The sequence below is a fragment of the Callorhinchus milii genome, unplaced genomic scaffold, assembly GCF_018977255.1.
Source record: "Callorhinchus milii isolate IMCB2004 unplaced genomic scaffold, IMCB_Cmil_1.0 Scaffold13, whole genome shotgun sequence".
Lineage (NCBI taxonomy): Eukaryota > Metazoa > Chordata > Chondrichthyes > Chimaeriformes > Callorhinchidae > Callorhinchus > Callorhinchus milii.
Genome location: NW_024704754.1, coordinates 8913143 through 8937906, shown reverse-complemented (window position 1 = coordinate 8937906; position 24764 = coordinate 8913143). Strand labels below are relative to the sequence as shown.

The window sequence follows — 24764 nt, the reverse complement described above, 5'->3', positions numbered from 1 at the left end:
GTAGTCTCCCCCAACTTCAAGCACTCTTCACAAATTACTTTTCGTTTAAAGTCAAGAGTACCTCCTTTAATTGATTCAAGCTGTAATTCCTTCAGTCGTGAAAGCAATAAGCCTGACACAATTCATTTTATTCAAATACAGTGTTTCCAGTCTCGACAACCAGTCTGGCATCTGGTAACTATTGTGCAGTTTAGCTAATCGTGCAATAAATGGGAACTTTGATTTCCAATGTAAGTGTGAATTGGATGTAATTATTCTCTTAACATTCACTTGTTTGGCATACAACTTGAATAAAACTAAGATAATTCTCTCCCTAAATCCCTCACCTCATACTCACTCTTTCACTGCTTTCAAAACCCACCTGAAAACCTTCTACCATCCAACCCAACTCAGGCATCTGCTCCATTCATTTCAAGCACTTTGGGACCTTTTCCTCGCCAAGGCAAGTTTTTTTTGCTCCTTTTCCTTTGCCATTGAGGGTCATTTGGGAGTAGTTTCTTTCCCCACCCCCACAAAACACACAGTTGGCAAAGGGGCTGCCTCTGTGAGTCACATTGATGTGATAGCCATCTTCAAAGGTGGGCCTCGAAACATACAATCAATGGCATTTGTGCCACTGAATTGATATCTGTTTCAGATTCTCATCAGTGCCATGCTGACAGTGTAAATAATAATAATAATCCTTGCATTTGATACTGTGCCTTATCACGTCCTTGAGACATCTCAAAGCACTTCACAGAATATATTGTAAAATGGACTGACAATGTATTTTGTGAGCAAAACAATGGAAAATGCTCCCTCTTGGTGACATCATCCACAGACATGGGGTTAACTTCCGCATGTATGCGGATGACACCCAACTCTATCTTCCTGCCTCCACCCTCAACTCCAGGACCAGTGCTGTCCTGACAGACTGCCTGTCGGACATCAAGTCCTGGATGAGGGCAAATTTCCTACAGTTGAATGTGAACAAGACTGAGGCCCTCCTGATTGGCTCGCGCCAGCGCCTCAGCACCTCAGGCTCTGGCAACATCAACCTCCATGGTTGCACACTTCAACTCGCCAGTCAGGAACCTCGGTGTCTTGTTCGACCCTCAACTGTCTTTTCTCCCCCATATTCAAGCCATGACCCACTCTGCCTTTCCTCACCTCCGTAACATCGCCCGACTCCGCCACTACCTCACCCCTCAGGCCGCTGAGACTCTTGTTCATGCCTTCATCACCTCCAGACTCGACTATGCAAACACCCTGCTGGTCGGCCCTCCCAACTCCTCCCTCCACAGGCTGCAGATAATCCAGAACTCTGCAGCTCATGTCCTCTCCCGAACCAAACTCCGTGACCACATCTCGCCCGACTCCATTGGCTCCCTATCCTTCAGAGGATCCAGTTCAAGATCCTGGTCCTCACATGCAAAGCCTTCCATGGCCTCGCCCCACCCTACCTCTGCGACCTCTTAACCCCCTGCCAACCTGCCTGTTCCCTCCGCTCAACCGGCTCCGGCCTGCTCCACGTCCCCGACCCACCCGCCCCACCATTGGCGGGAGAGCCTTCAGCCACTCTGCCCCCAACCTCTGGAATTCCATCCCTCAGTCACTCCGCCCTGCCCCCTCCTTAGCTTCCTTCAAGTCCCGCTTCAAGACCCTCCTCTTCGACAATGCCATTGGTCACCCCCCCTTCCCTTCCCCTCCCTTACCCTTCCCAACCCCAACTCGGGTCTGAAATGCTGTACTCTGTCCAGCGCCTTGGGACGTCCTCCCAACGTGAAAGGCGCTATACAAATGTAATGTTGTTGTTGAAAATGGAACAACCAATCTGCAATCTATACATTCCTAGTTTCGGGATGATTGGCCCACAAAATACATGGTTAGTCCACTTTACATTGAATCCTCTGAAGCACCTCCCAACATGAAAAGCATTATATCAAATACGAAGATTGTTTACTTTATTTATTATTTATCAGACTTTCCTTTTTTAGTTTAATCCGACCAGACTTTACGGAATTCAGGAAATCCTGCCTGGCATCCAGCGAGTTATTGAACTCTTTTCCTGGCAGAGCTCACTGTAAAGCTCTGTTACAGAGTAATCTTGTTGTGCAGTGTTTTCTATTCAAGTGCATAGAAAAGCAACCACTCACCTAATGACTGTCGAGAGGAAATGCAATGCTCATCAGCATAATCCTGCACCTCCCAGGTGGATTTCAGAACAATACTTGCACTAAATGAGAGCAGAACAAGCAGTGATCTCTGCAGAGTTTTAACAGTGCATAAGTCCAGCTCCTCACAAAAAAATGTAGTCACTCAATCCACGGCTGTTTGTGGGACACTGCTGTGCACTGTTGGCTGCTGCATTTCACCCACAAAATACACAGCCAATTCAATTTACAATATATTATGTGAAGCGCTTTGAGACATCTCATCAACGCTACATCATATGAAAGGATTATTATTATTATAGTGCCTGAACCGCTCAAATCTGAATGTATCATTCAAGTACTGTGCTACATCTGGCAGAGCTCACTAAATTCATCTTAATCCCTCTTTGTGTTCCACCAACTAACCTTGTTTATGCTAGACTGCCTTTTTCAATATCCTCATCCGTATCTACCTCCTTTTGATTGAGCCATTCCATCTATCCAGGTGGTTCACACTCACTATTATACCACAATGATGCACTAACCACCATGATTGTCTAGATGTGTAGTTTCTTTTCTCCATGATAGAGATGTCATCTCTCACAACTTGTCTGAGAGATATTTTCCACCCTACCCATTGGAAAGCAGGTTGGAATGTGGGTCCATCTGAAGCACATATCTGGAATCAATGAATAGCCAGACCAGACTTGCTAGGGACATTTGCTCAATGTTGTGGGACTTGCTGGCAGTGATACTTCAAACACCATTATTTGGAATAAAGATAAGTGTTCCCTTAATCATGATTTAGTGTGAATAATTAGGTATCTGGCACAAGCACTGGGAATATAATATGTATCATTAGATAGAGATGCATAATTACACAGTAGCTTTGTCACAATGTCACCACAACAGTCATTAAAGTGGGGGTTGTAATGGATGCTTCTATAATTGTGCGTTGGAAAATTCTGGGTGGATTAAGCATCATATTTTTGTGTTCTATTTTTATTTGCAGAATGTGCTGGCTGTGGGGATGAAATCAAACACAGGCAGTCACTGCTTGCTCTGGAGAAGCAGTGGCACGTGAGCTGTTTCAAATGCCAGGCCTGTGGAGTTGCCCTGACAGGAGAGTACATTAGCAAGTAAGTGTGTTCCCTGTCATGTGCTTTATCTGTAGGTTAAAGGGATCGTTGCTCAGTAACACGTCAGTGTCACCGTGAAACCACTCTGGGTTTATTCCTGCATGAGCATTTGAGAACACAGATTTAAGATAATTGGCAAAAGAACCAGAGCGGAGACGAGTAGAATTATTTTTTTACATAAAGTTATGGTCTGGAATGCACTGCCTGAAAGGGTGGTGAAAACAGATTCAATACAAGGTTTCAAAATTGGAATTGGAGAAGTACTTGAAAAGGAACAATTTGCAAGGCTATGGGGTAAGAGCGGGGGAGTGGGATGAGTTGAATAGCTTTTTCAAAGAGCCGGCACAGGCACGATGGGCCAAATGGCCTCCCTAGAATCATAGAATTATACAGCACAGAAGAAGGCCATTCAGTCCATTGTGTCCGTGCCGGCTCTTGAAAGAGCTATGCAAATTAATCCCACTCCCCTGCTCTCTCCCCATTGCTGTGCAAATTTGTCCTCCCCAAATACCTCTCCACTTCTCTCCCAAAAGTTGTTATCGAATCTGCTTCCCCCACCCTTTCAGTCAATGCATTCCAGATCCAAACAACTTGCAGTGTGAACAAATTTTTCCTCATCTCCTCTCTGGTTCTTTTGACGTCTATCTTAAACCTGTGTTTTCTGGTTATTAATCCACCCACCAGTGGAAACAGTTTCTCCCTGTTCACTCTATCAAATCCCCTCATAATTTTGAACAACTCTTTTAAATCTTCCCTTAACCTTCTGCTCCAAGGAGAACAATCCTAACTTCTCTAGTGTCTCCACATAACTCATTCCTGGTACCATCATGATGAATCACCTTTGCACCCTCTCCAAGATCTTGACATCCTTCCTAAAGTGCAGTGCACAGAATTGAACATAGTACTCTAGCTAAGGCCTAACCAGTATTTCATCATAACTTCATTACTTTTGTATTCTATGCCCCTATTTATAAAGCCAAGGATGCTTTTTAACAACTTTGTCTACCTATTCTGTCACCTTCAAAGATTTGCTTATCTGAACTCTCAGGTCTCTCTGCTCTTTCACCCCCTTTACGATTGTACCATCATCTTATATTATCTCTCCTCATTCTTCCAAAATGCATCACTTTGCATTTCTCTGCATTAAATTTCATTTGCCATATGTCTGCCGATTTCACCAGTCTGTCTAACTTTACCTGCAGTCTGCTACTATCCTTCGCACTTTTTACTACTTTTCCTAGCTTTGCATCATCTGCAAACTTGGAAATTATACTCCCTATATCCTGGTCCAGGTCATTTATATAGATTAAAAAGAGCAGTGGTCCTAATACCGACCACTGGTGGACACCATTGTATACTTCCCTCCAGTCAGAAAAACAACCGTTCACCACAACTCCCAGCCAATATTGTATCCATGCTGCCACTGTCCCTTCAGTACCGTGGGCTTCAATTTTGCTAACAAGTTCGTCTGTGCTGTAAGATTCTATTCTATGATTCTATGAGCCGAACCTTAAAATTACTTGCCAGTCATTTAGATTACATTAAAAAGCATATTTAATATGTATCTCTATTAGTGAGGTTGGGATTAAAGGGGATCTATTCCCATTAGTTGCACGTGACTGCTCACTATTTCATGGTATCTGATGATAAACAGATAATAAAAAATAATAATTTTGTCACCTCAACCCACAATTATTTGTGGGACATTGCTGAATGCCATGTTTTGGCCACAAAATATACAGCCAATTCACTTTACAGTATATTCTGTAAGCGCTTTTAATCTATATCAATGTATATCTTTTTAATCTGTATCAAATGCCAGGATTATTATTAATGTAATCCGCACCCTGCTCCAGCAACGACAGGAGAAGCTTGCAGCTCCTTTGCTTTAGTGTTATCCATCAGTCCCCTGACAGCATCCCATCAGAGTGATCAAGTCTTTAAATAAGATGCTCTGCCTTGAAAACCATAAAGAGTACATCAAGTTAGAACGTTTGCTGAAATGTATATTTATTTATTATCTATTTATGGAAAAGAAACCTACTCGTGACATGCCTCGCAGAACAAATCTATCTCCTGTAAAATGGTGCTACTAGCAAAAACATCTGGGTTTAGTATTTCAGCTGCTTTTCAAAGAAACACAATGCTTTGCCATTTTGCTCACTTTCTGGGCACTTCAAAGCCATTTGCTCACAGTGCTTCAAGCGCAGTGTTATTTCACCTGGAATGTTTCAGCTCCATGTAAGAAAAAAGCATAACTTTGCAGTTTTCAAAGCGCTGCCAATACATTTTTTAACATGGAACATCTGCCCCAATTGTGGTCACTGCATTTCTGCAGGTGACCATTTATAAAATGAAGCATGTAGAGATGAAGTTTATCGAAGCCTGGAAAATAAAAAGAGTCACATCCCTTCCCCCCACCTCCTAAAAAATAAAATCCTTGCATTTGATATAGTGCCTTATCATATCATTGAGACATTTCAAATCACTTCACAGAATATACTGTAAAGCAGATTGACTGTATTTTGTGAGCAAAACGCGGCAGCCAATTGCAAACAGCAGTCATGGATGGAGTGAACACGTTTTTTGCAGGGGGGGAGGGATTATTATCCAGAAAGTGATCCACCAATAGACTAACAACCGGATTCCTACTTACTACTAGGTAAACCGAGGCATGTGGAGTAAGGAAACTTGCCTAAGATTTCTCCCTGACTAGGAATTGAACCCGGGTCCTCTAGCTTGCAAGGCAAGCTCTCTAACCACTACACTACAGGACTTCACAAAAAATTTTAACTTTTAAGAAAAGCACTGTATTATAGGAGACGAGTTTTGATTCCAGGCTTCGCTATTGGGTTCTGAGTTATTATCTTTCTCTTTCTCTCCCAAAGGGATGGAATTCCTTACTGTGAAACTGATTACCATTCTCGTTTTGGAATTAAATGCGAGACCTGCAACAGATACATCAGTGGCAGAGTGCTGGAGGTAAGTAACCATTTAGGAAAAAAAGGATCTTTTATTGTTTTTCTTGCCTCAGATATTGCCCTGTGTGTACCCGATACGTAGTCACATGGTTGGCTTTGATACCGTGGGAACGTGGTTGCACCCTGGTTCCACACAGAAGAGCAAAGGGATGATCCCTAATGATCGAGGAATGAGCTGTGAGAAATGATTAGACGAAGTAGGGCTTTTTTGTCTTGAGAGAAGACAATTTAGAGGGGAGCTCTATTTAGAGGGGAGCTCTATTTAGAGGGGAGGTGTATAAAATTTTAAATTGGATTGAAAAGGTAAAATCAGAACAATAGTTTATGATGCACTGAGACAGTAGAACAAAAGGACATGAGTTTGGAGTAGCAATGGGTGATTTCAGAACAGATGCCAGGAAGTTTTTCTTTACTCAGAGGGTAATTAACAACTGGAACAGGGTAGCTGAGGCCAGGATACTGAGACTCATTATAACGAAGCTTGAAGCTGTGATGGTTGGACAATAGAAGCGGCCTTTTACAGAAAGGCCTTCTTCATCCGAACCGATCTTGTGACTGCTGAATGAGCAAGATATATTGGTTACGTTTTCATTTTTAAACTAATTAGATTTTTTTCCCCTGTACTTTTCGTCCATCACCTCCTCTTCTACAGACACTTGATTCCTTTGGCTGGAGGTCATTTCCATGGCACCTGATCCAAGCAGTCATTACTCACATGTGAGCTTTGACAGAGAAACTATTGAGTCTCAGAGAGAGCATCACATCCAGCCTTGATGTTGTCCTCACACATTGATACTTCTGTCAGCTGTCACTGGCTAACAAACAGGATTCCTCTCTAACCGGGCACATTGAGTCCTTAGGTTCACCTTTGATGAAATCAGCTGACCCAGTGTGGATCAAGAATCAAAACTGGCACTTTCCCCTCTCAGTTACTCACTGAAACGGCACATTGACCCAGCTTAGAAAATCATTGTTAAGCATTCTCTGATACTGTTTGTGGAATCTTGCTGTCTGTTCTTTTAGATGGCTAGCAAATAAATTGTTGCCAAATCTATGCAAGAAATAAATCAATGGCGGATTTCTTGTCAAGATTTGCACAAGTTACCCAGTGCCTCGCCATGCGACAGGTTGCGAGGAAAAGTGGTTGAGATCAGGACACTGGGATTCATTTAAAAAGCAGCTTGATACAGTAATGGGGGATGAAATGGTGGGTGTTCTGAAGGGATGAGATCAGATGGGCTTTGGATCTTTGGATCGTTCTTCATCCAAACCAATGAGTTTCACAGTTTGGTCGCTGATCTCCTTTATGGTAGGTAAGGAGATGTAATTTTGTTAGATTCAGAAACCTGGAGAAACAGATTACACGCAATCAGCAGTAATTGTGTGAAATGTTAACAGTTATTCCAGGTTGGATGGGGATGATGCTGTTTATTAGTTTAACTTGTCAGATCTTTGCAGAGGAGCACAAAGTGAAATATTTTAATGTCAGCGCACTTAACGTTGTGGCAAAACTAGGCACAATGATTACACTAATCAAAGCTAAACACCTGCTGTTTGCAATGACCTGAAGCAGTTTGTTAGGTATTAAAAGGCTTTTATTTTGTTTTGCCACAAACAATTTTCAAGTGAAACGAAAGCTGAGGAAGCATCATTTCATTAACTGCTGAGACCCTGGGCTGTATTGTTACAAATAGTCAACATCACAAACTCTGAACTTGTCCCCTCAAAACCTTCGAGTTCCACCAATGGCTGAGTCAGTAAATAACAATAATAATAATAGTAATAATAATTATCCTTGCATTTATATAAATCCTTATCATGGGGTTGAGATGGCTCAAAGCACTTCGCAGTATATATACTGTAAAGTGGATTGACTGTATTTTATGGGCACAAATTGCTGCATATTAGCATCTAAATGGCGCAATTGCCATAAGAATTTCTAAATAACCGATATTTACGCAAAACCTGGAATTTGGCACACGCACTGAACTCGGCTTCCAGGAAGCAGTGCCGGCGAAGGGCAGGAGATTGACATCCGAACACTGTCCCGAGTCTTACACTTTACAAATACTTTTGCAGATCTGGTAATTTAGACCCTAATATACGGATCATTCACTAGCACCAGCTGATCTCCCTACAAGAGAGTTGATGATCAGACCATGAGGCAAAATGGAAACCATGAGCAGTCATGCCTCTTTCCCCTTTCGTGTTGTTTTATTGATTGAAGAAGGCAGCCCAAACTCAAAGCAACCAAAATGACCAATTTGAGTAGTGACAGTTTAGCCTGAATGCCCCGCAGTCACTTTCTGAATCACGCTTATCTTTCACCCACTTCAATGAAACAGCGGCAGAGCCTTTCAGCAGTTAAGCTACTATCTCCTTGACATCTGTGAGAGAACCTGACTCGGAAATCAGAGGCTGTCACCAACAATTATAATTTCTTGTTTAATTCAAGGTCCCATTAATAGGGAGCTTCCTGCTATGGCTATGACCTGATTGGCTCACGTTAGCGCCTCTGCACCTCAGGCGCTGACAGCATCAGCATCCAAGGCTGCACTCTCCACCTCTCAAAGCCAGTCAGGAACCTCGGGGTTCTGTTCGACCCTGAGCTGTCCTTTCTTCCCCACATCTGCACCATAACTGACCACCTTCCACCACCTCCGGAACATCGCCAGACTACGGCACTACCTCACCCCTCACGCTGCTGAAACACTGGTCCACGCCTTTATCACCTCAAGACTGGACTACAGGAACTCTCTCTTCGTCGGCCTTCCCGGCACCTCCCTCCACAAGCTGCAGGTCATTCAGAACTCTGCAGCTCGTGTACTGTCCCGCACCAGGCTTCGCGACCACATCACTCCCACCCTCACTCGCCTCCACTGGCTCCCCATCCCCCAGAGGATCGAATTCAAGATCTTTATCCTCACCTACAAGGCTATTCACGGCTTTGCTCCCTCCTACCTCTCCGACCTACTATCCCCCTACTTACCTGCCCGTACCCTCCGTTCCTCTGGCTCCGGTCTGCTCCACATCCCCCGCCCTAACCGCCCTACCATCGGTGGCCGGGCCTTCAGCCTCTCAGCCCCTCGACTCTGGAACTCCATCCCCCAGTGCCTTCGCCTTGCCTCCTCCCTTTCCTCCTTCAAGGCCGGTCTCAAGACCTTAGTCTTCAACCGTGCCTTCACCTCCCCTCTCGACTCTCTAACCCTCCTCGCTCCCTGCCCTCCCCTCACCCTGACCATTTCCCCCCTGCTCGGGTCCCGACCCAACTGTCCAGCGCCTTGGGACGTCCTCCCGACGTGAAAGGTGCTCTATAAATGAAATCTTGTTGTTGTTGAAAGATGTCCACACGAACAACAAGCATTGCCTTCTTCCACTTTCCATCCATGGCTGTAATCTGTTTGCTCTTTTCTTATTTTCCGTTCCAATGGAAAGAGGTGTGGGGCACTCCTGCTTGTGTCATGGAGATCATTGAGTAATTAAAAGCAACTTGATTCACAATTCTCTATCGCATTCTTGCCAGACAGCCAGGATTAATATCTCTATTTGTGTGTTGCACAGCTGTGCCACTCAGTTGCTGTGTCAGTGAGGCTCTCAGTTGCCATAAGTCATAGTCCCTGCATGACTGGGAAAAATTTACATACAGCTGGCCTGCAAAACACAAACCATAGAGATGTTCCTAACAACTTCAAACTTGATCAGGGCATAAGGTGATTACGAGAATATGATTATTAAGTCATCCCATTTTCTTTTCCTACTGGAAATTATGTCAAATACAGACAATGCCTTTGCATCCACCGATTGATGTCACTCCACTGCCTAGATATCTCTTGTTAAGTCAGTAACAAATGGGGCGATTTGGAATGTTCATCAGTCCTTGAAGTGTGTTAAAAAGCAATCCTTTCTGTCCCATTTACCAGCCCTTTCCCCTTACCCTGTCGTTTACTCCCATTTAGATTTGTGACATCTGGGCATCTTTTAACATGAGAATATCCCAATGGATTCCAGGAGTTAGGAAGCCCAGAGAGATTCTGCTCTGCTATGGGTGAACCATGCAGATACTGAACCTGCCTCATCCAGGAGAGGGGTCAGGACTGGAACTCCCAACTCTTCCATCCCACACTGATCCCATATGCTGGACGGCTCACTGGTACAAACTCAGCACCATCTGTAATGCTGCCAATAAACAGCAGTAACATGTGTTTTCTTTAAACCAGTGGTGGCCAACCTTGTTGGTTGATTTACAAATCTCGATTGCATTCTTGCCAGACTGCCTCTTTGGTAGGCCAACAAAATAAATGTTTCTTGATTCAATATTTCTTGATTCATGGCATAAATCTATGCTATTTTGTTATTTCTATGATTATTTTGTTGGCCAACCAAAAAGGACCAGGCCATTTGGACCAACTAGTCTGTGCCAGTGTTTATACACCACGCAAGCCCCTACACCCTGCTATTCTTTCTTCTATACTCTATTCTCTCCTTCATGTCTTCTTAAGGTTCTTCTTAAATATGTTGATGTGTTCTGCTTCAACGATGGCTTCCAACAGTGAGTTCAACATTCTCATCACCCTATGTGTGAGTTTAAGTGCCTCTGAAACTCCCCTTTCCGAAACTTCCCTTATCTATCAAGTTGAATAATTCAGGATGTTAATAGTGGAGTTCTGTAACTCAGTGGTTAGAGCACTCGCTTCACAAGCGAGAGACCTGAGTTCAATTCCAGGCAGAGGGCGAAACCTTGGGCAAGTTTCCTTACTCCACACGCCTAATAATAATCCCTCAAGAAAAAAAATAATAAATTGGTCACTTCAATCCATGACTGTTTATGGGACACTGCTGTGTGCAATTGGCTGCTGCATTTTGCCCATAAATATACAGTCAATTCACTTTACAGTCTATTCTGTGAAGTGCTTTGAGATGTCCGGAAGATGCGAAAAGCACTATATCAAATGCAAGGATTATTATTATTAGTGCCGCGATGTGGGCCATTTTGCCATTTTGGACTCCCAGTGTTAACATGGCACTCCCACATGAATTATAAGACAGACAGAGAGTAAAGTGAAGTGTCGCAGTTATAAACAAGTTTAAATATTGTGTTTTGTCATGACTGGAGATATTGTAGGTGACACAGATTCGACACTGGATTTATTTAAAACCATAAGACATGTACAGTGCAGAAGAAGGCCATTCGGCCCATCATGTGCGTCATGTCTCTTTTAAAAAGCAATCCTTTCTGTTCCATTTACCAGCCCTTTCCCCATACCCTGTCGTTTACTCCCGTTTAGATTTGTGACATCTGGGCATTTTTTAACGTTATTTTTAACGTCGTCCTATTCTTGCTTATCATCCTAAAACGTAATTCAACCCCGCCAATATTTCTGCCACCATTAAATCTTTCCACAGTCCAAACACAGCTCATTGATGAGTTCCATTTAACTACGAAATGTTGGGCAAGTTTCCTTACTCCACATGCATCAATTTACCTAGCAGTAAGTAGGAACCCGGTTGTTAGTCGATTGGCAGATCACTTTTCCCTGGGTAATAATTCCTTTAAAAAACTAATACATTTGTCACTTCAATCCATGACTGTTTGTGAGATACTGCTGTGCACAATTAGCTGTCGTGTTTCACTCACAAAATACACAGTCAATTAATTTTACAATATATTCTGTGAAGTACTTTGAGACAGTTCGAAGATGTGGTAAGGCGCTATATCATATGCAAGGATTATTATTATTATTATCTATGGATAAATACCACAATCCGAGATGGAGACACATCAAGCCCTGTCAATATGTCAAACTCCATTTATCCAATGGTTAAACAAGCCGATAAATCTCATGTTATTTTGTCATTTGATATCCATGTGAGCTAAACGGCACTTGCCCTTTATTATCTGCATCCCTGATTTCAATCTGTCAACGATGTCAGTTTTATCTGGCTTTTTAAAAAACATATGTTTAAAAACATATGTTTATTTTTAAAAAATCACATTTTAATATTGTGACCAGTCAAAGTGATTTAATAAGGCATAAAGTATTCTTTTAATAAACTCTATGATGATCTTTAAAGTTAAGTCTCTGATTCCCCTTGAGACCTATTATTAGTCGTATATTCTACAGTGCTATCACCAAAGCCATGAGATGAACTAATAATTGCTACCATCGCAGACTTGTGGTTTCTAACTGCCAGCAGTATGCATAATACTGAGCTGACTCCACCTTAACTCCTCGTTAATCGAACTTTTTTTTATAATTTATAATAACATGTGATTTGGAACAGTGGATGTTGTTCTGCAGTTAGTTATATGCTTTCCTGACCTTATCTATCAAGTTGAATAATTTAGGTTGTTAACAGTCCTGGGCTATAGATATGTAATTTGGTGCTCCCAGCATAAGCATGGCACTCCCTGGTCTATCATAAGTCAGTTGATTTTAACTCTCGTTCCAATGGGAATTGTGTGGGTACCATAGGATAGTTTTTGTGAAGAGATCACAGAATAAAAATTCAATTCAGCGTTATATTGGGTATTCATGATTATTTTAGGGAAATCTAACTTCGCCAAAGCCCATGCGTGTATGGCCGAACTGAAGGATTGCCAGGAACACAAGAATGCAAACAAATCATTTTTTTTCAAAAGTACCTTTTGAAATAATTGATCAGAACAAGACCTTTAATAGGATATCGCATTTATTTTAAGAATATTCAAGGAGCACTTTTTTTCAAAATTGCTGATATTATTTGAGCGGTGGATTTTACAATCTGGTTTGTAAATTATATCCATAATTGTTCTTATTTTCTATTCTGTACCTCAAATGTGATGGATTGAAATCAGCACCAAAAAAAATTGAGTTAGTAGAGTATTGGTATGTTATGAATTCCCATCTGTTCAGGTGCATGTTAAAGATCCCATGGCACTACTCAAAAAAAAAAAGGGAATTTCTCCTGGTGTCCTGGCCAACAACGCCCCAGATAAAATGGATCATTCACTTTACGGTTACTTGTGGAACATTGCATTTGCCTACATAATGCACAGTCATCACACTTTACAGTAAGTCCCGTGAAGCGCTCTGAGATTTCTCAACGACATAAGGCACAATAGCAAATACATTATATATTATGTAAAATTGAGACCTTGACTTTGGAATTGTGTGCTCTCCAGCGACCCCTGCTGGAGGTGCGCTTTTGTGCAAGCATTGGGCAAATTTTTGACAGTGACAAGTGATGGCTTTTGCAATAGATTAACTTGCCAGACAGACAGACCCTCTCAAGGCTTGTGCACAAACCATGAGAAAGCATTCACTGCACTAATCACATAATAAGAAAAAGGAGCTACAAATGCCTTACAGGAGATGAGGAGAAAGAATCCACAATAAGAAACAAACTTAGGATTTTACAATCTGGCAAGATAATATTCATTGTCAAGAGGTTAACAGTGCATGGTACACCCCCTCCCCCCACAGTGTACGGGGATGATAAAATGATGTTCGTAGCTGGACAGAGGTGTTCGGGTATCGGAATATTGTTACATCTTAAAACATGAGCCTGTGGTGCACGCTGATTGAAGTGTACTTTTCGTTTAATGTCTCCAGGCTGGCGGCAAGCACTACCACCCCACCTGTGCCAGATGTGCCAGATGTCACAAAATGTTCACAGAGGGAGAGGAAATGTACCTAACAGGTAAAAACACTAGGTAGCAACAAATAAGCTCAACAACAACACACAAAAAAACTTTGGAATCCTGGATGTGTCTGATGTGAATAGCTTCTAGGAGACAGTTATATACAAAAGTTTGGTAAAACTTACAGCAGTTGTCACAAATTAGACTCAGCATTTTTCTGTAACTATTTACATGAGTTAAGGAGCTCAAGTGAAAAACCTTTTGCAATTGAAACTGAAATACTGTTGTGGTAGTTTTCTAATAAGGAAAATATGTATACTTTACTCTTCGTACAATAATAATAATAATCCTTGCATTTCACACGGCATCTTTCATGTAAGGAGGATGTCTCAAAGCGCTTCAAAGGATATAATAATAATAATCCTTGCATTTAATATAGCGCTTTTCACGTCTTCTAGACGTCTCAAAGCGCTTCACAGAATATGCTGTAAAGTGAATTGACTATATTTGTGGGCGAAACACGGCAGCCAATTGCGCACAGCAGTGTCCCACAAACAGTCGTGGATTGAAAATGACCAATTTATTATTGCTTTGTTTTGGTGGGATTATTATTAGGTGTGTGGAGTAAGGAAACTTGCTCAAGGTTTTGCTCTGCCTGGAATTGAACCCAGGTGTCTCGCTTGCAAGGCGAGTGCTCTAACCACTGAGCTACAGGACTCCACAAATATATACTGTAAACAACAACAACAATAAAATTACATTCATAGAGCGCCCTTCACATCGGGAGGATGTCTCAAGGCGCTAGACAGTCAGGAGTCAGGACCCGAGCATGGGAGAGGGGTGGGGAAAGAGTAAGGGAAGGCAGAGAGGTGGGAGGGTGCCTGAAGTCAAAATCAAAGAGGAAGGTCTTGAAACCAGCCTTGACAGAGGCAAGGGAGGAAGTGAGGCGAAGGGACTACGGGATGGAGTTCCAGAGTGTGGGGGCAGAGAGGCTGAAAGCTCGGCCACCGATGTTAGGGCGGGTCGGGTGGGAGACATGGAGCAGACCGGAGCCTGCTGAACGGAGGGAGCGGGCAGGTTAGTAGGGAGTCAGCAGGTCAGAGAGGTAGGAGGGGGCAAATCCATGGATGGCCTTGAAAGTGAGGACGAGGATCTTGAATTCGATCCTCTGAGTCGGGCGAGGGTGCGAGTGATGAGTCACAGAGCCTGGTGCGTGAGAGCACACGAGCTGCAGAGTTTTGGATGATATGCAGCCTGTGAAGGGAAGAGTTGGGAAGACCAATAAGGAGAGAGTTCCCGTAATCGAACCTTGATGTGACAAATGCATGGGTGAGGGTCTTGGCAGCCTGAGGGGTGAGGCAGTGGTGGAGTCTGGCAATGTTGCGGAGGTGGTAGTAGGCAGTGCTGGTCATGGCGCGGATGTGGGGGAGAAAGGATAGTTCAGGGTCAAACAAGACACCCAGGTTCCGGACTGGCTTAGTGAGGTTGAGTGTGCAGCCGTGGAGGCTGATGCTGTCAGCTGCGGAGGTGCTGGCGCGAGCCAATTCGGACATGCTGACGTTAATTTGGAGAAAGTTGTCCCTTGTACAAGACTTGATGTCGGACAGGCAGTTGGTCAGGACACCAGTAGCCCTGGAGTTCAGGGTGGAGGAAGAGAGATAGAGTTGTGTGTCAACCGCATACATGTGGAAATTTACCCCATGTCTGCGGATGATGTCACCAAGAGGGAGCATGTAGAGGGTGAAGAGGAGGTAACTGAGGACAGAGCCCTGAGGAATGCCGCACGAGATGGTGCAGGGGCTGGAGGAGAAGCTGTTTGCAGAGATGAAGTGGAGGCGGTGTGAAAGGTAGGACCTGAACCAGTCAAGGACAGAACCTTGAAGGTTAAGTTGGGAGGAGAGGCGGTGGAGGAGGATTGAGTCATCCACAATATCAAAGGCAGCGGAGAGGACGAGGAGGCAGAAGGAGCCCTGGTCACACATGGTCAGGATGACATTTGTGACCTTGACCAGAGCAGTTTCCGTGGGAGCTGAGAGGCGACGGCTCTCTCAAGGACCTTAGACAGAAAAGGGAGGTAGCTGGATAGCTGTGATGGGTCAAGGGAAGGTTTCTTCAAGGTGGGGGTGATAGTGGCTGTTTTGAGGGGGCCAGGAGCAGTGCCAGATGACAGGGAGAGGTTGATGATGTCGGCGAGTAGTGGGGCAAGGAGGTGGAGCTGGGATTTAAGGAGAGCACTCCCTCCCTTCCCTCCCCTCACCCTGACCATTTCCCCCCCAATGCTCGGGTCCTGACCCAACTGTCCAGCGCCTTGAGACGTCCTCCCGACGTGAAAGGCGCTCTATAAATGAAATCTTGTTGTTGTTGAGGGGTGGGGATGGGGTCCAGGGAGCAGGTGGTGAGCTTCATGGAGGATATGGTGGTGATGACAGAGGAGGGGGTGACAGGTTCAAAGGTGTGGAAGGAGGGGTGGGTAGTGGTCGGAGTGTTGTGGGTGGAAGTGGCAACTGAGCGGATTCCCTCGATTTTGGACTTGAAGAAGTCCAGCATTTCCTCGCAGTGGGAGTCGGAAAAAAGAATCTGCGAGGCATGGCGGGGTTGGCGGAGGAGCCGGTTGGTGGTGGAGAACAGGAGCTTGGGGTTGCTCTTCGCCTCCAGGATTAACCTGGAGTAGAAGAACGATTTGGCAGAGGAGCTTTGTAGGCAAACAGGGAAATTTAAGCAGAATCTTTCACCTCCCACTTCTTCCCTCCTTCACTTTCCAGCTCAATCCTCACTGTTGTAAAATGCTCCAAGACCTTATTCTATGTTAAAGTTGAGGTATACATGCAAGTTGTTGCTGCTGTTGTTTTAAGTAGCAAAATGTAGAGTGATTTACAATTTTACAAATTTACAACACTTGCTTTTATATAGCACCCCTTACGCAGGATAGCACCCAGCGGCTTGGAATTTAATCCCATTTCATCACTGTGGTGTGGTAGCTGAAACCATATTTCAGGCTGCATGTTGGCACTGACTTAGAGCAGCCATTGATAAGCTGTGGAGAGATGGTTAGAAGCCTTCTGTGACCTGCTGGTTGCTATTACACAGAAAAGCCAATGTGTTTAAAGTTCACTTTCCTTCTTTCACCAGAGCATGTCAGTCATAACCCAAAAAAGCTCTTCAATTTCGAGCCAGTAAAACCAATTTTATGAAATCTCGATTGCAAAATGATTCCTAGAGCTGGAAATAATGGGTCGTTCTTTATGTGTTGTTGCTTCTTAAAGTAATTGCTTCATTCACCAATCCTTCTTGTCTCAGCACAGACATGACTTGTTGAAGTGGATGTTTTATCCACATGGATTAGTGGTGACTGTGGTGATGTAGACATCGCTGGCCAGTATATTGGGAGGAGGACACTTGATCTCAATAAATCACATGTAACAACAACTTGCACTTATATAGCATCCTCCACATAGGTTAGCGTCTCAGAGCACTTAACAGTGGTGAAGCCTGACTCCGAGCTAGGTGGGGCAGTGAGTGGTGCGGGGTGGCCTTAAGCACAGTTGAAGAGGAAAGTCTTCAGGTGGGACTTGAAAGAGGAGGCTACACAGGATTGAGGGAGAGTGTTCCAGAGTTTTGGGGAATAGTGGCTGACAGCGATGGTGGGGCGAAGGGTGCAAGGGACGAGACCTCTGGATGCTTAAGATATGTAATATGCAGCCAAGAGAGTGCTATGCTAATTGCAGTTGGTACACAGAGGGCACCTCAGGAGACCAGGAAAGTAATAATAATAATCTTTGCATTTGATATAGTACCTTATCACATAGTCGAGATGTCTCAAAGAGCTACCTTAAGTAGGCTTAAGGTGGCTGTTGTCTGAAGCTCTGGCAGATATGCACTCTGCTTGAATTGTCCATTCTCTTTCAGGCTGTGAAGTGTGGCATCCTCAATGTAAACAGGCCGCTCGGATGGAAAAGAAGCTTCGGGTGAGCTCATCAACCAGGACACTTAACACGCCGTTTAGAAACACTTTTTTTGTCCATCTAAACAGTGTGATTAGCTATATTATATAAATGATAAATAACACTGAGTCAGGAATTTTTAAACCAAATAATCCCCACAGGATAGAAGCCTCACACAGGGATTTTCTTTCTCGTAAACCTCTAGGCTAATGCTATTCATTCTTTATGTGCACAATAGCTTGGCTTAGCTGATCCACTACCATACAAGTCTGTTGTTGCCAAAGGCAACCCTGCTAACAGTGCAATACAGTAAAAAAATTACGGCATAACAATGGAGCTGACAAGTCAAGGAAATCCCTCCTTGTGTTGTTGCAAACATGAATCATTTATTCACGTTAACATAAAGGTGTTTACGTTTGCATGCAGTTTTTTTTACACTGAATTAAGGGCGTTTAATAGTTTTACAGTGTGTGGCTTTTTTGAAAGCTGTACTGTAAAACACAGTGTTCAATTTGCGAGTGTCCAACATGTGCAGTACCAAATGGGGCTGATTAAGTTTATGTGGGAAAAAGAACAGATGGAATAGAAATCAGACAAGGAGGGGGGAGGGGAGAGAGTGAGAAAGAGATTCAGAACAAGAGCACATGTCCAAGTGTACAGGGGGAAAAAAATAGTAGGAAGGGGTTTGGCAAAAGCACTCAAAAGACATTGCAACAAGAATAACAAAGTCCAGTTAACTTTGCAATGTAGAATTGTAATTCTACATGCTTGTTATATATGAATAGTTCTACACAGTTCTTTGACCAGCAATTTGTCCAGAGATACAGTATATCCATTTTGTTTGTGTGGAAGCAGGAGATTGAATGAAAGAGATATCAGTGAGTTTGGGCAGATGGGAATCTAATTGTGTCCTTATGGCTTTGCAGCATAGACGGACGTCTGAAACCTCCATATCTCCGCCTGGATCCAGCATCTCAGGATCACCCAACCGAGTCATCTGTGTACGTCTATGTAACTTTAGCTCATTCAGTAAACGCTATTCTCAGAAATGATTTGCGCTGTTAGCGGAACTGATTTAAGATCAATTGCAAACTCTGTGTGTGTCTTCTATGTTTATAAGGTCACGCAAACAAAGCTTCAGAGGGTCTCTTGTCTCATGGGTTCCCCCCCATTATTATTATGTACTCCCAATGGACAGTTGCGCAGAATGGGATTGGATATGATTAAACAGCCCAAGAGACCATGGTCATCAGCAATAATACCCTTATTTCTGCAAAGTAACTTGAGCAAGTTGTCTGCCTCGACAATACAGTCTACAGTACATACAGAATCTGAACACTTCAGCTCACAAAATGATCTCTCTATTACCCTCAACACAGAAACCCGCTGGATGAACCCAGACCATAACAATCCTATGTGTGAGTAGGTCAAGTCAGGAACAATAATGTAATGGGATTGCTCCTGTTTAGCTTCCCACTGCTGGGATTTACTACAGCTAGTTACTTGATCATAGCTTCCTTCTTTCTCAAATCTTACTCGCTCCTGGTAGCTCTTGTGAAAATGCCTTGTGCCTGGTACATTGCAGCTACACATTAGGTCTGATCTTCGCTGGGATCTCTAAGAAACAATACAATATTAAAACTAGATCTACAAGCAGTGTTGGTGCAGAAATCATGTGTGTCCACTAGTACCCAGTGCGGACTTTGTAGCTGGTTTCACAATAGTGAGAGGTGACCGGAGGAGTTTTTTGTGCTTGATCTAAAGCTGGAAGCTTGTCTAACAACAATAAAACAACAACTACAAATTACATTTGTATAGCGCCTTTCATGTCGGACGGACATCCCAAGGCACTGGACAGTCAGGGATATGGACTCGAGCTGGTGGTTCGGAACAGGATGGATGGAGGGCAGGGAGGGTGGGTGTAGGTGTGTGACCGAAGTGGAGGGTCTTGAAGGAGACATGGGAGGGAGCAAGGTGAAGGGACTGGGGGATGGAGTTACAAAGAGTGAGGAGTTGGGGACGCAGAAAGGATGAAGGCCAGACTGCAAAAAAACCTCTAATAATGCTTCCGAGGACTGACAGCAGATATATCTCTCCGTCTCTCTTGATCTCTTAGTTGCCATGGTTGCTCAATGCATCAGATGCCCACCTACCCCTTCACTTCTATCAGCATGAGCTCTTCCCCCTCCCCAGTCAGTGACGATAACTGCAGTGCTTTCCAGCAATCAGAGAAGGTTGAGCGAGTACCAAGCACCAGGCCTGCATCCAAATCTGGCAGTGCATAAGGGAATCCCCTTCCACTCCCCCCTGAAAGGAAGTGAAAAATTGGGATGTTTCTTCACAGATTTCATGTGTTGCAAATCGCAATTAATTTACTGACAATAACCAAAGAGTGATTTGGGGTCTGAAAATTTTAGCCCTTTATCACTATTGTATTTCAAGTCTCCTCCGCAGGATACTGCATTAACTTAGATTGCTGTAGCCATGAAGTTATTGGCAGACCTGTACCTATGACAAGATAGCTCGCTCCCCCGCCCCCCAGTACAAACAAGGAAGGGTTTGCAAGAAAGATGTTTTTTATTCAGACAGTGCCCCTCTTTCAACAGTGTTTAATAGCTACTCTACACTTGCCTGTCCTGTGGTTCTGACAGTGATTCCCCCAGACCTTAACCACAGCATGCAAGGTGTCACAGCTGTAAATTATCGTTTTTGAATGGATACTTCATGTAACTCAGTGCAACACTCTCTTGCCTTAAAGCTGCATTGCTCAAAATGTTTTATTCCCACTGTAACCTCACAGGGCCTCATGGTTTTAATCTGCTTTTTAACACCATCTACCAACATCAGCCTAAGGCAGCATTTTAGAAATATTGAGACTAATTGTTATTTGGAATGTGAATGATTTTATGTGTGTTCTTTCTGTTCTTTCAGTATCTTTATCTTTTTTTCTCTCTCTCTGGTCTTCTCAATTGTTTTATTCTTCTCTTCCCACCCTCCCTATCCACCCTTTCTCCTCAGGCAAAAGTGGATAATGAAATACTGGACTATAGGGACCTGGCTGCTCTTCCCAAAGTTAAAACGATCTATGACGTCCAACGTCCCGATCTGATTTCTTATGAATCCTATCTCAAATCTACATCAGAAGACAGACTTGAAAGACATAGTATTGGGGAGGTACTGTGTAACTAGGCACAATTCATTCTTGCATGGAGTGTCGTCCCTCCCAACCATTTGAACATATGCTTAGTTGAAACAGCGCGGCAGTGAATCATTATGATTTTGTTTCTGCTGAGATAGCATGTGTGCAAGGCAGCAAAAGTAGAACCTATCTTTTTTGCCTGCGCCTCAAAATGCTTCTGGCTCTGAAACGTACATTGAAATCCTCCAATATAATATAACAAAAAAATGGATTTGTTTAAGTCTGAATATAAGTAGCTATTTATAAAGCTCATTCAGAAGCAAAAATGCGGACATTAAGGACAATTTTCAGTCGATTTGAATTGGATTGTTGTGGATTTGTCTGTTTTTAACATTTATAGTCTACAACATGGAGTCAAAAGAGGGTAGGCATATGTTCATGGTTGGCTGACTGGTCAATACACCCTAAGACCCAAAGTATGTATAGTTCACCCATGGTGCTGAGGACTCAGTGCAAAGTTTTCTCCACTTAAATAAATGCACTTGAGTGAATATTTCTATTAAGCAACTGAAAATCAAAATCCCTGAACAGCTCAGCTTTTCACCTACATACTTTGCATTCACTCCTGTTATCTTAATCATTTTAGCTGGTGACTCACGTTTATTAAATTTGCTTTTCCCTGGATTAAAGATTTTATGATTTAGACGTTTCCAGCACAGATATGAAACCATTCTCTCTGTGCTATTTTACCTCTATTTTTTATAAGTCACCCATTTTAAGCAAGAGACCTGGGTTCAATTCCTGGCAGGGTGAAACCGTGGGCAAGTTTCCTTACTCCACACACCTGATAATAATCCTTCAAAAAAAGTAATAAATTGGTCATTTCAATCCACAACTGTTTGTGGGACACTGCTGTGTACAATTGGTTGCTGCTTTTCACCCACAAATAAACAGTCAATTCATTTTACAGTCTACTCTGTGAAGCACTTTGAGACGTCTGGAAGACGTGAAAAGTGCTATATCAAATACAAGGATTATTATTATTATTTATCAATTCAATTTCAAGCTATTTCCTCACATAGAAGAAAGAGAGCATTTTGCTCATTGAGCCTGTTCTGCTGGTTTATTAGATCACAGCAGATTTTTTAATCCATTTCCCATAACAAAATCTCAAGATTAGTTTGGATGAAAATGTTTCTTCAGCCCATCTGATCTCATACCCACCCTCCCATCACAGCAACAAGCTGCTTTTAAATGATTTCAGTGTCCTGGCCTCAACCTCCTTCCTGGTAACCTCTTTGAGTTGTTAATTATCTTCTGAATCAAGAAAGACTCCCTGGTGTTTGTCTTGAAATTGCCCTTTGCAACTGTTCTCGTGTTCTACTGTTTTGGTGCATCCTAATGTATTGTTCCTCGTTTGCTTTTTCAATCCCATTTAAAATACTATACATCTCTATGAGGTCCTCTCTGAGATCCATCTCTTTAATCCCAATCGCCGCCTTATCCCTATATTTAATACTGTTCTTTTAAGACCAATTGTTTCTGCCTCTAAGGGCAGTGAATTCCACATTTTCACAATGCTCTGTCTTCACAAGTTATTTCTCATCTTCTAACAATGCTTTCTTGAATCATATAGTTAATGATTTTATTTAGTAACCTGCTGCACACATCTTTTATTTGACTTGATGCAAGTTAATATCTAATATATCAGCAAACTGGAAATTAAGGCTCCTCTAGGGCAAAGTGATCATAATATGATGGAATTTAGTATTAAGTTAGAGAGAGAAGTAGTTAAGTCCAAAGCAAAGGTTTTAAATTTAAGTAGAGACAATTTTGCTGGTATGAGAGAGGATTTAGCCAAAATAAACTGGAAATTAGATTTAAGGATTTGACAGTAGACCAGCAATGGCAGACTTTTAAGGAGATGCAAAATTCCCAGCGAGCACGTATTCCTTAAGAATACCATGGGAAAGGTGGCCCAACCGTGGCTAACAAGAGCAGTTAGGGAAAGTATAAAGTTAAAGGAAGAAGCCTATAAAACATCTAAGATTAGTAGTAAACCCGAGGATTGGGAGAAATTTAGGAATCAACAAAGGAGAACCAAAAAAGTGATTAAGAGAGAGAAAATGGAATATGAGGACAAACTAGTGAAGACATAAAGACAGACTGCAAGAGTTTTTATAAATATATAAAGAGGAAGAGGCTGTCAAAGGTAAATGTGGGTCCACTACAGGCAAAGACGGGGGGAATTATAGTAGGGAACAAAGACATGGCAGAGTCATTAAACAAGTACTTTGCTACTGTCTTCACCTTAGAAGACACTGAAAACCTACCAAGAATAGAGGGGAACCACAAAGAAAATGTTAGCGAGCAACTTGGGGAAATTAATATTAGTAAAGAAATGGTTTTAGGTAAATTGTCAGGACTTAAAACTGATAAATTCCCTGGACCTGATGGCCTACATCCTAGGGTTTTAAAAGAGATGGCTCGTGTTTGATCTTCCAAAATTCTCCGGATTCTGGAACAGTTCCCATTGATTGGAAGATTGCAAACGTAACACCACTATTTAAGAAGGGTGGGAGAGAAAAGATGGGGAACTATAGACCAGTTAGTCTGACATCAGTGGTAGGGAAAATTCTTGAGTCCTTAATTAAGATGTCGTTATGGGATTCCTGGAAGACCATAACAAGATTAGGCAGAGTCAACATGGCTTTACAAAAGGGAAGTCATGCTTAATTAATCTTTTAGAGNTTTTTTGAAGATATATCTAGCAGGTTAGAAAGGGGGAACCAGTAGATATAGTATATTTAGATTTTAAAAAGGCATTTGGCAAAGTGCCACACAAAAGGCTATTGCACAAGGTTAAGGCCCACGGGATTAATGGGAACATATTAGCATGGATTGAAGAGTGGCTAACGGGTAGAAAACAGAGAGTAGGGATAAACGGGTCATTCTCGAATTGGTAGGATGTGACTAGTGGAGTGCCACAAGGATCAGTGCTTGGGCCTCAGCTATTTACAATTTACATCAATGATCCAGACGAGGACATTGAATGTCACGTATCTAAATTTGCGGATGACACTAAACTATGTGGGAGAGTAAGCTTTGAGGATGATGCAAAAAGATTGCAACAGGATATAGATAGGCTAGGGGAGTGGGTGAGTAGGTGGCAGATGGAATTTAATGTGGGGAAGTGTGAAGTTATTCACCTAGGTAGGTAGAAAAAATAGAAAAACAGATTATTTTCTAGAGGGGGAGAGATTAGATAGTGTTAGTGTTCAGAGGGATTTGGGTGTCCTTGTACACCAGTCTCAAAAAGTTAGTTTGCAGGTGCAGCAGCAACTAAGAAGGCGAACGGCATATTAACGTTCATTGCAAAAGGTTTAGAGTACAAGAGTAGGGAAGTCTTGCTGCAACTGTATAGGGCCTTGGTGAGACCGCACCAAGAGTATTGTGTGCAGTTTTGGTTTCCTTATTTAAAAAAGGACATACCTGCCTAAGAGGGGTTGCAGCGTAGATTCACTCGGTTAGTTCCTGGGATGAGGGGACTGACCTATGAGGATAGGCTGAATAAACTAGGGCTGTATTCTCTAGAGTACAGAAGAATTAGGGGAGATCCTATTGAAACATACAAGATTCTTAAAGGGCTGATAAAGCAGACACTGAGAGTCTGTTTCCCCTGGTAGGAGAATCATAACCAGGAGTCACAGTCTTAAAATTAAGGGTCAGCGTTTTAGAACAGAGTTGAGGAAACATTTCTTCACTCAGAGGACGGTGAATTTATGGAATTCACTACCCCAGAAGGCTGTAG

The 24764-nt window shown here is 42.8% G+C and overlaps 1 protein-coding gene across 6 annotated transcripts in view; it reads left to right on the top strand.

Moving 5' to 3' along the window:
• ablim3 (actin binding LIM protein family, member 3) overlaps positions 1 to 24764 on the top strand; it is a 114034-nt gene that overhangs the window by 53493 nt on the left and 35777 nt on the right. For 5 of the 6 annotated variants that reach the window (XM_007908019.2, XM_007908016.2, XM_007908015.2 and 2 more), the window contains exons 5-10: positions 3145 to 3271; positions 6160 to 6253; positions 13845 to 13932; positions 17780 to 17838; positions 18741 to 18815; positions 20833 to 20988. In XM_007908019.2, the coding sequence (XP_007906210.1) occupies positions 3145 to 3271; positions 6160 to 6253; positions 13845 to 13932; positions 17780 to 17838; positions 18741 to 18815; positions 20833 to 20988 (599 nt within the window). The remainder of the gene's footprint in view (positions 1 to 3144; positions 3272 to 6159; positions 6254 to 13844; positions 13933 to 17779; positions 17839 to 18740; positions 18816 to 20832; positions 20989 to 24764) is intronic. The other variant, XM_007908017.2, reaches the window with a different exon arrangement.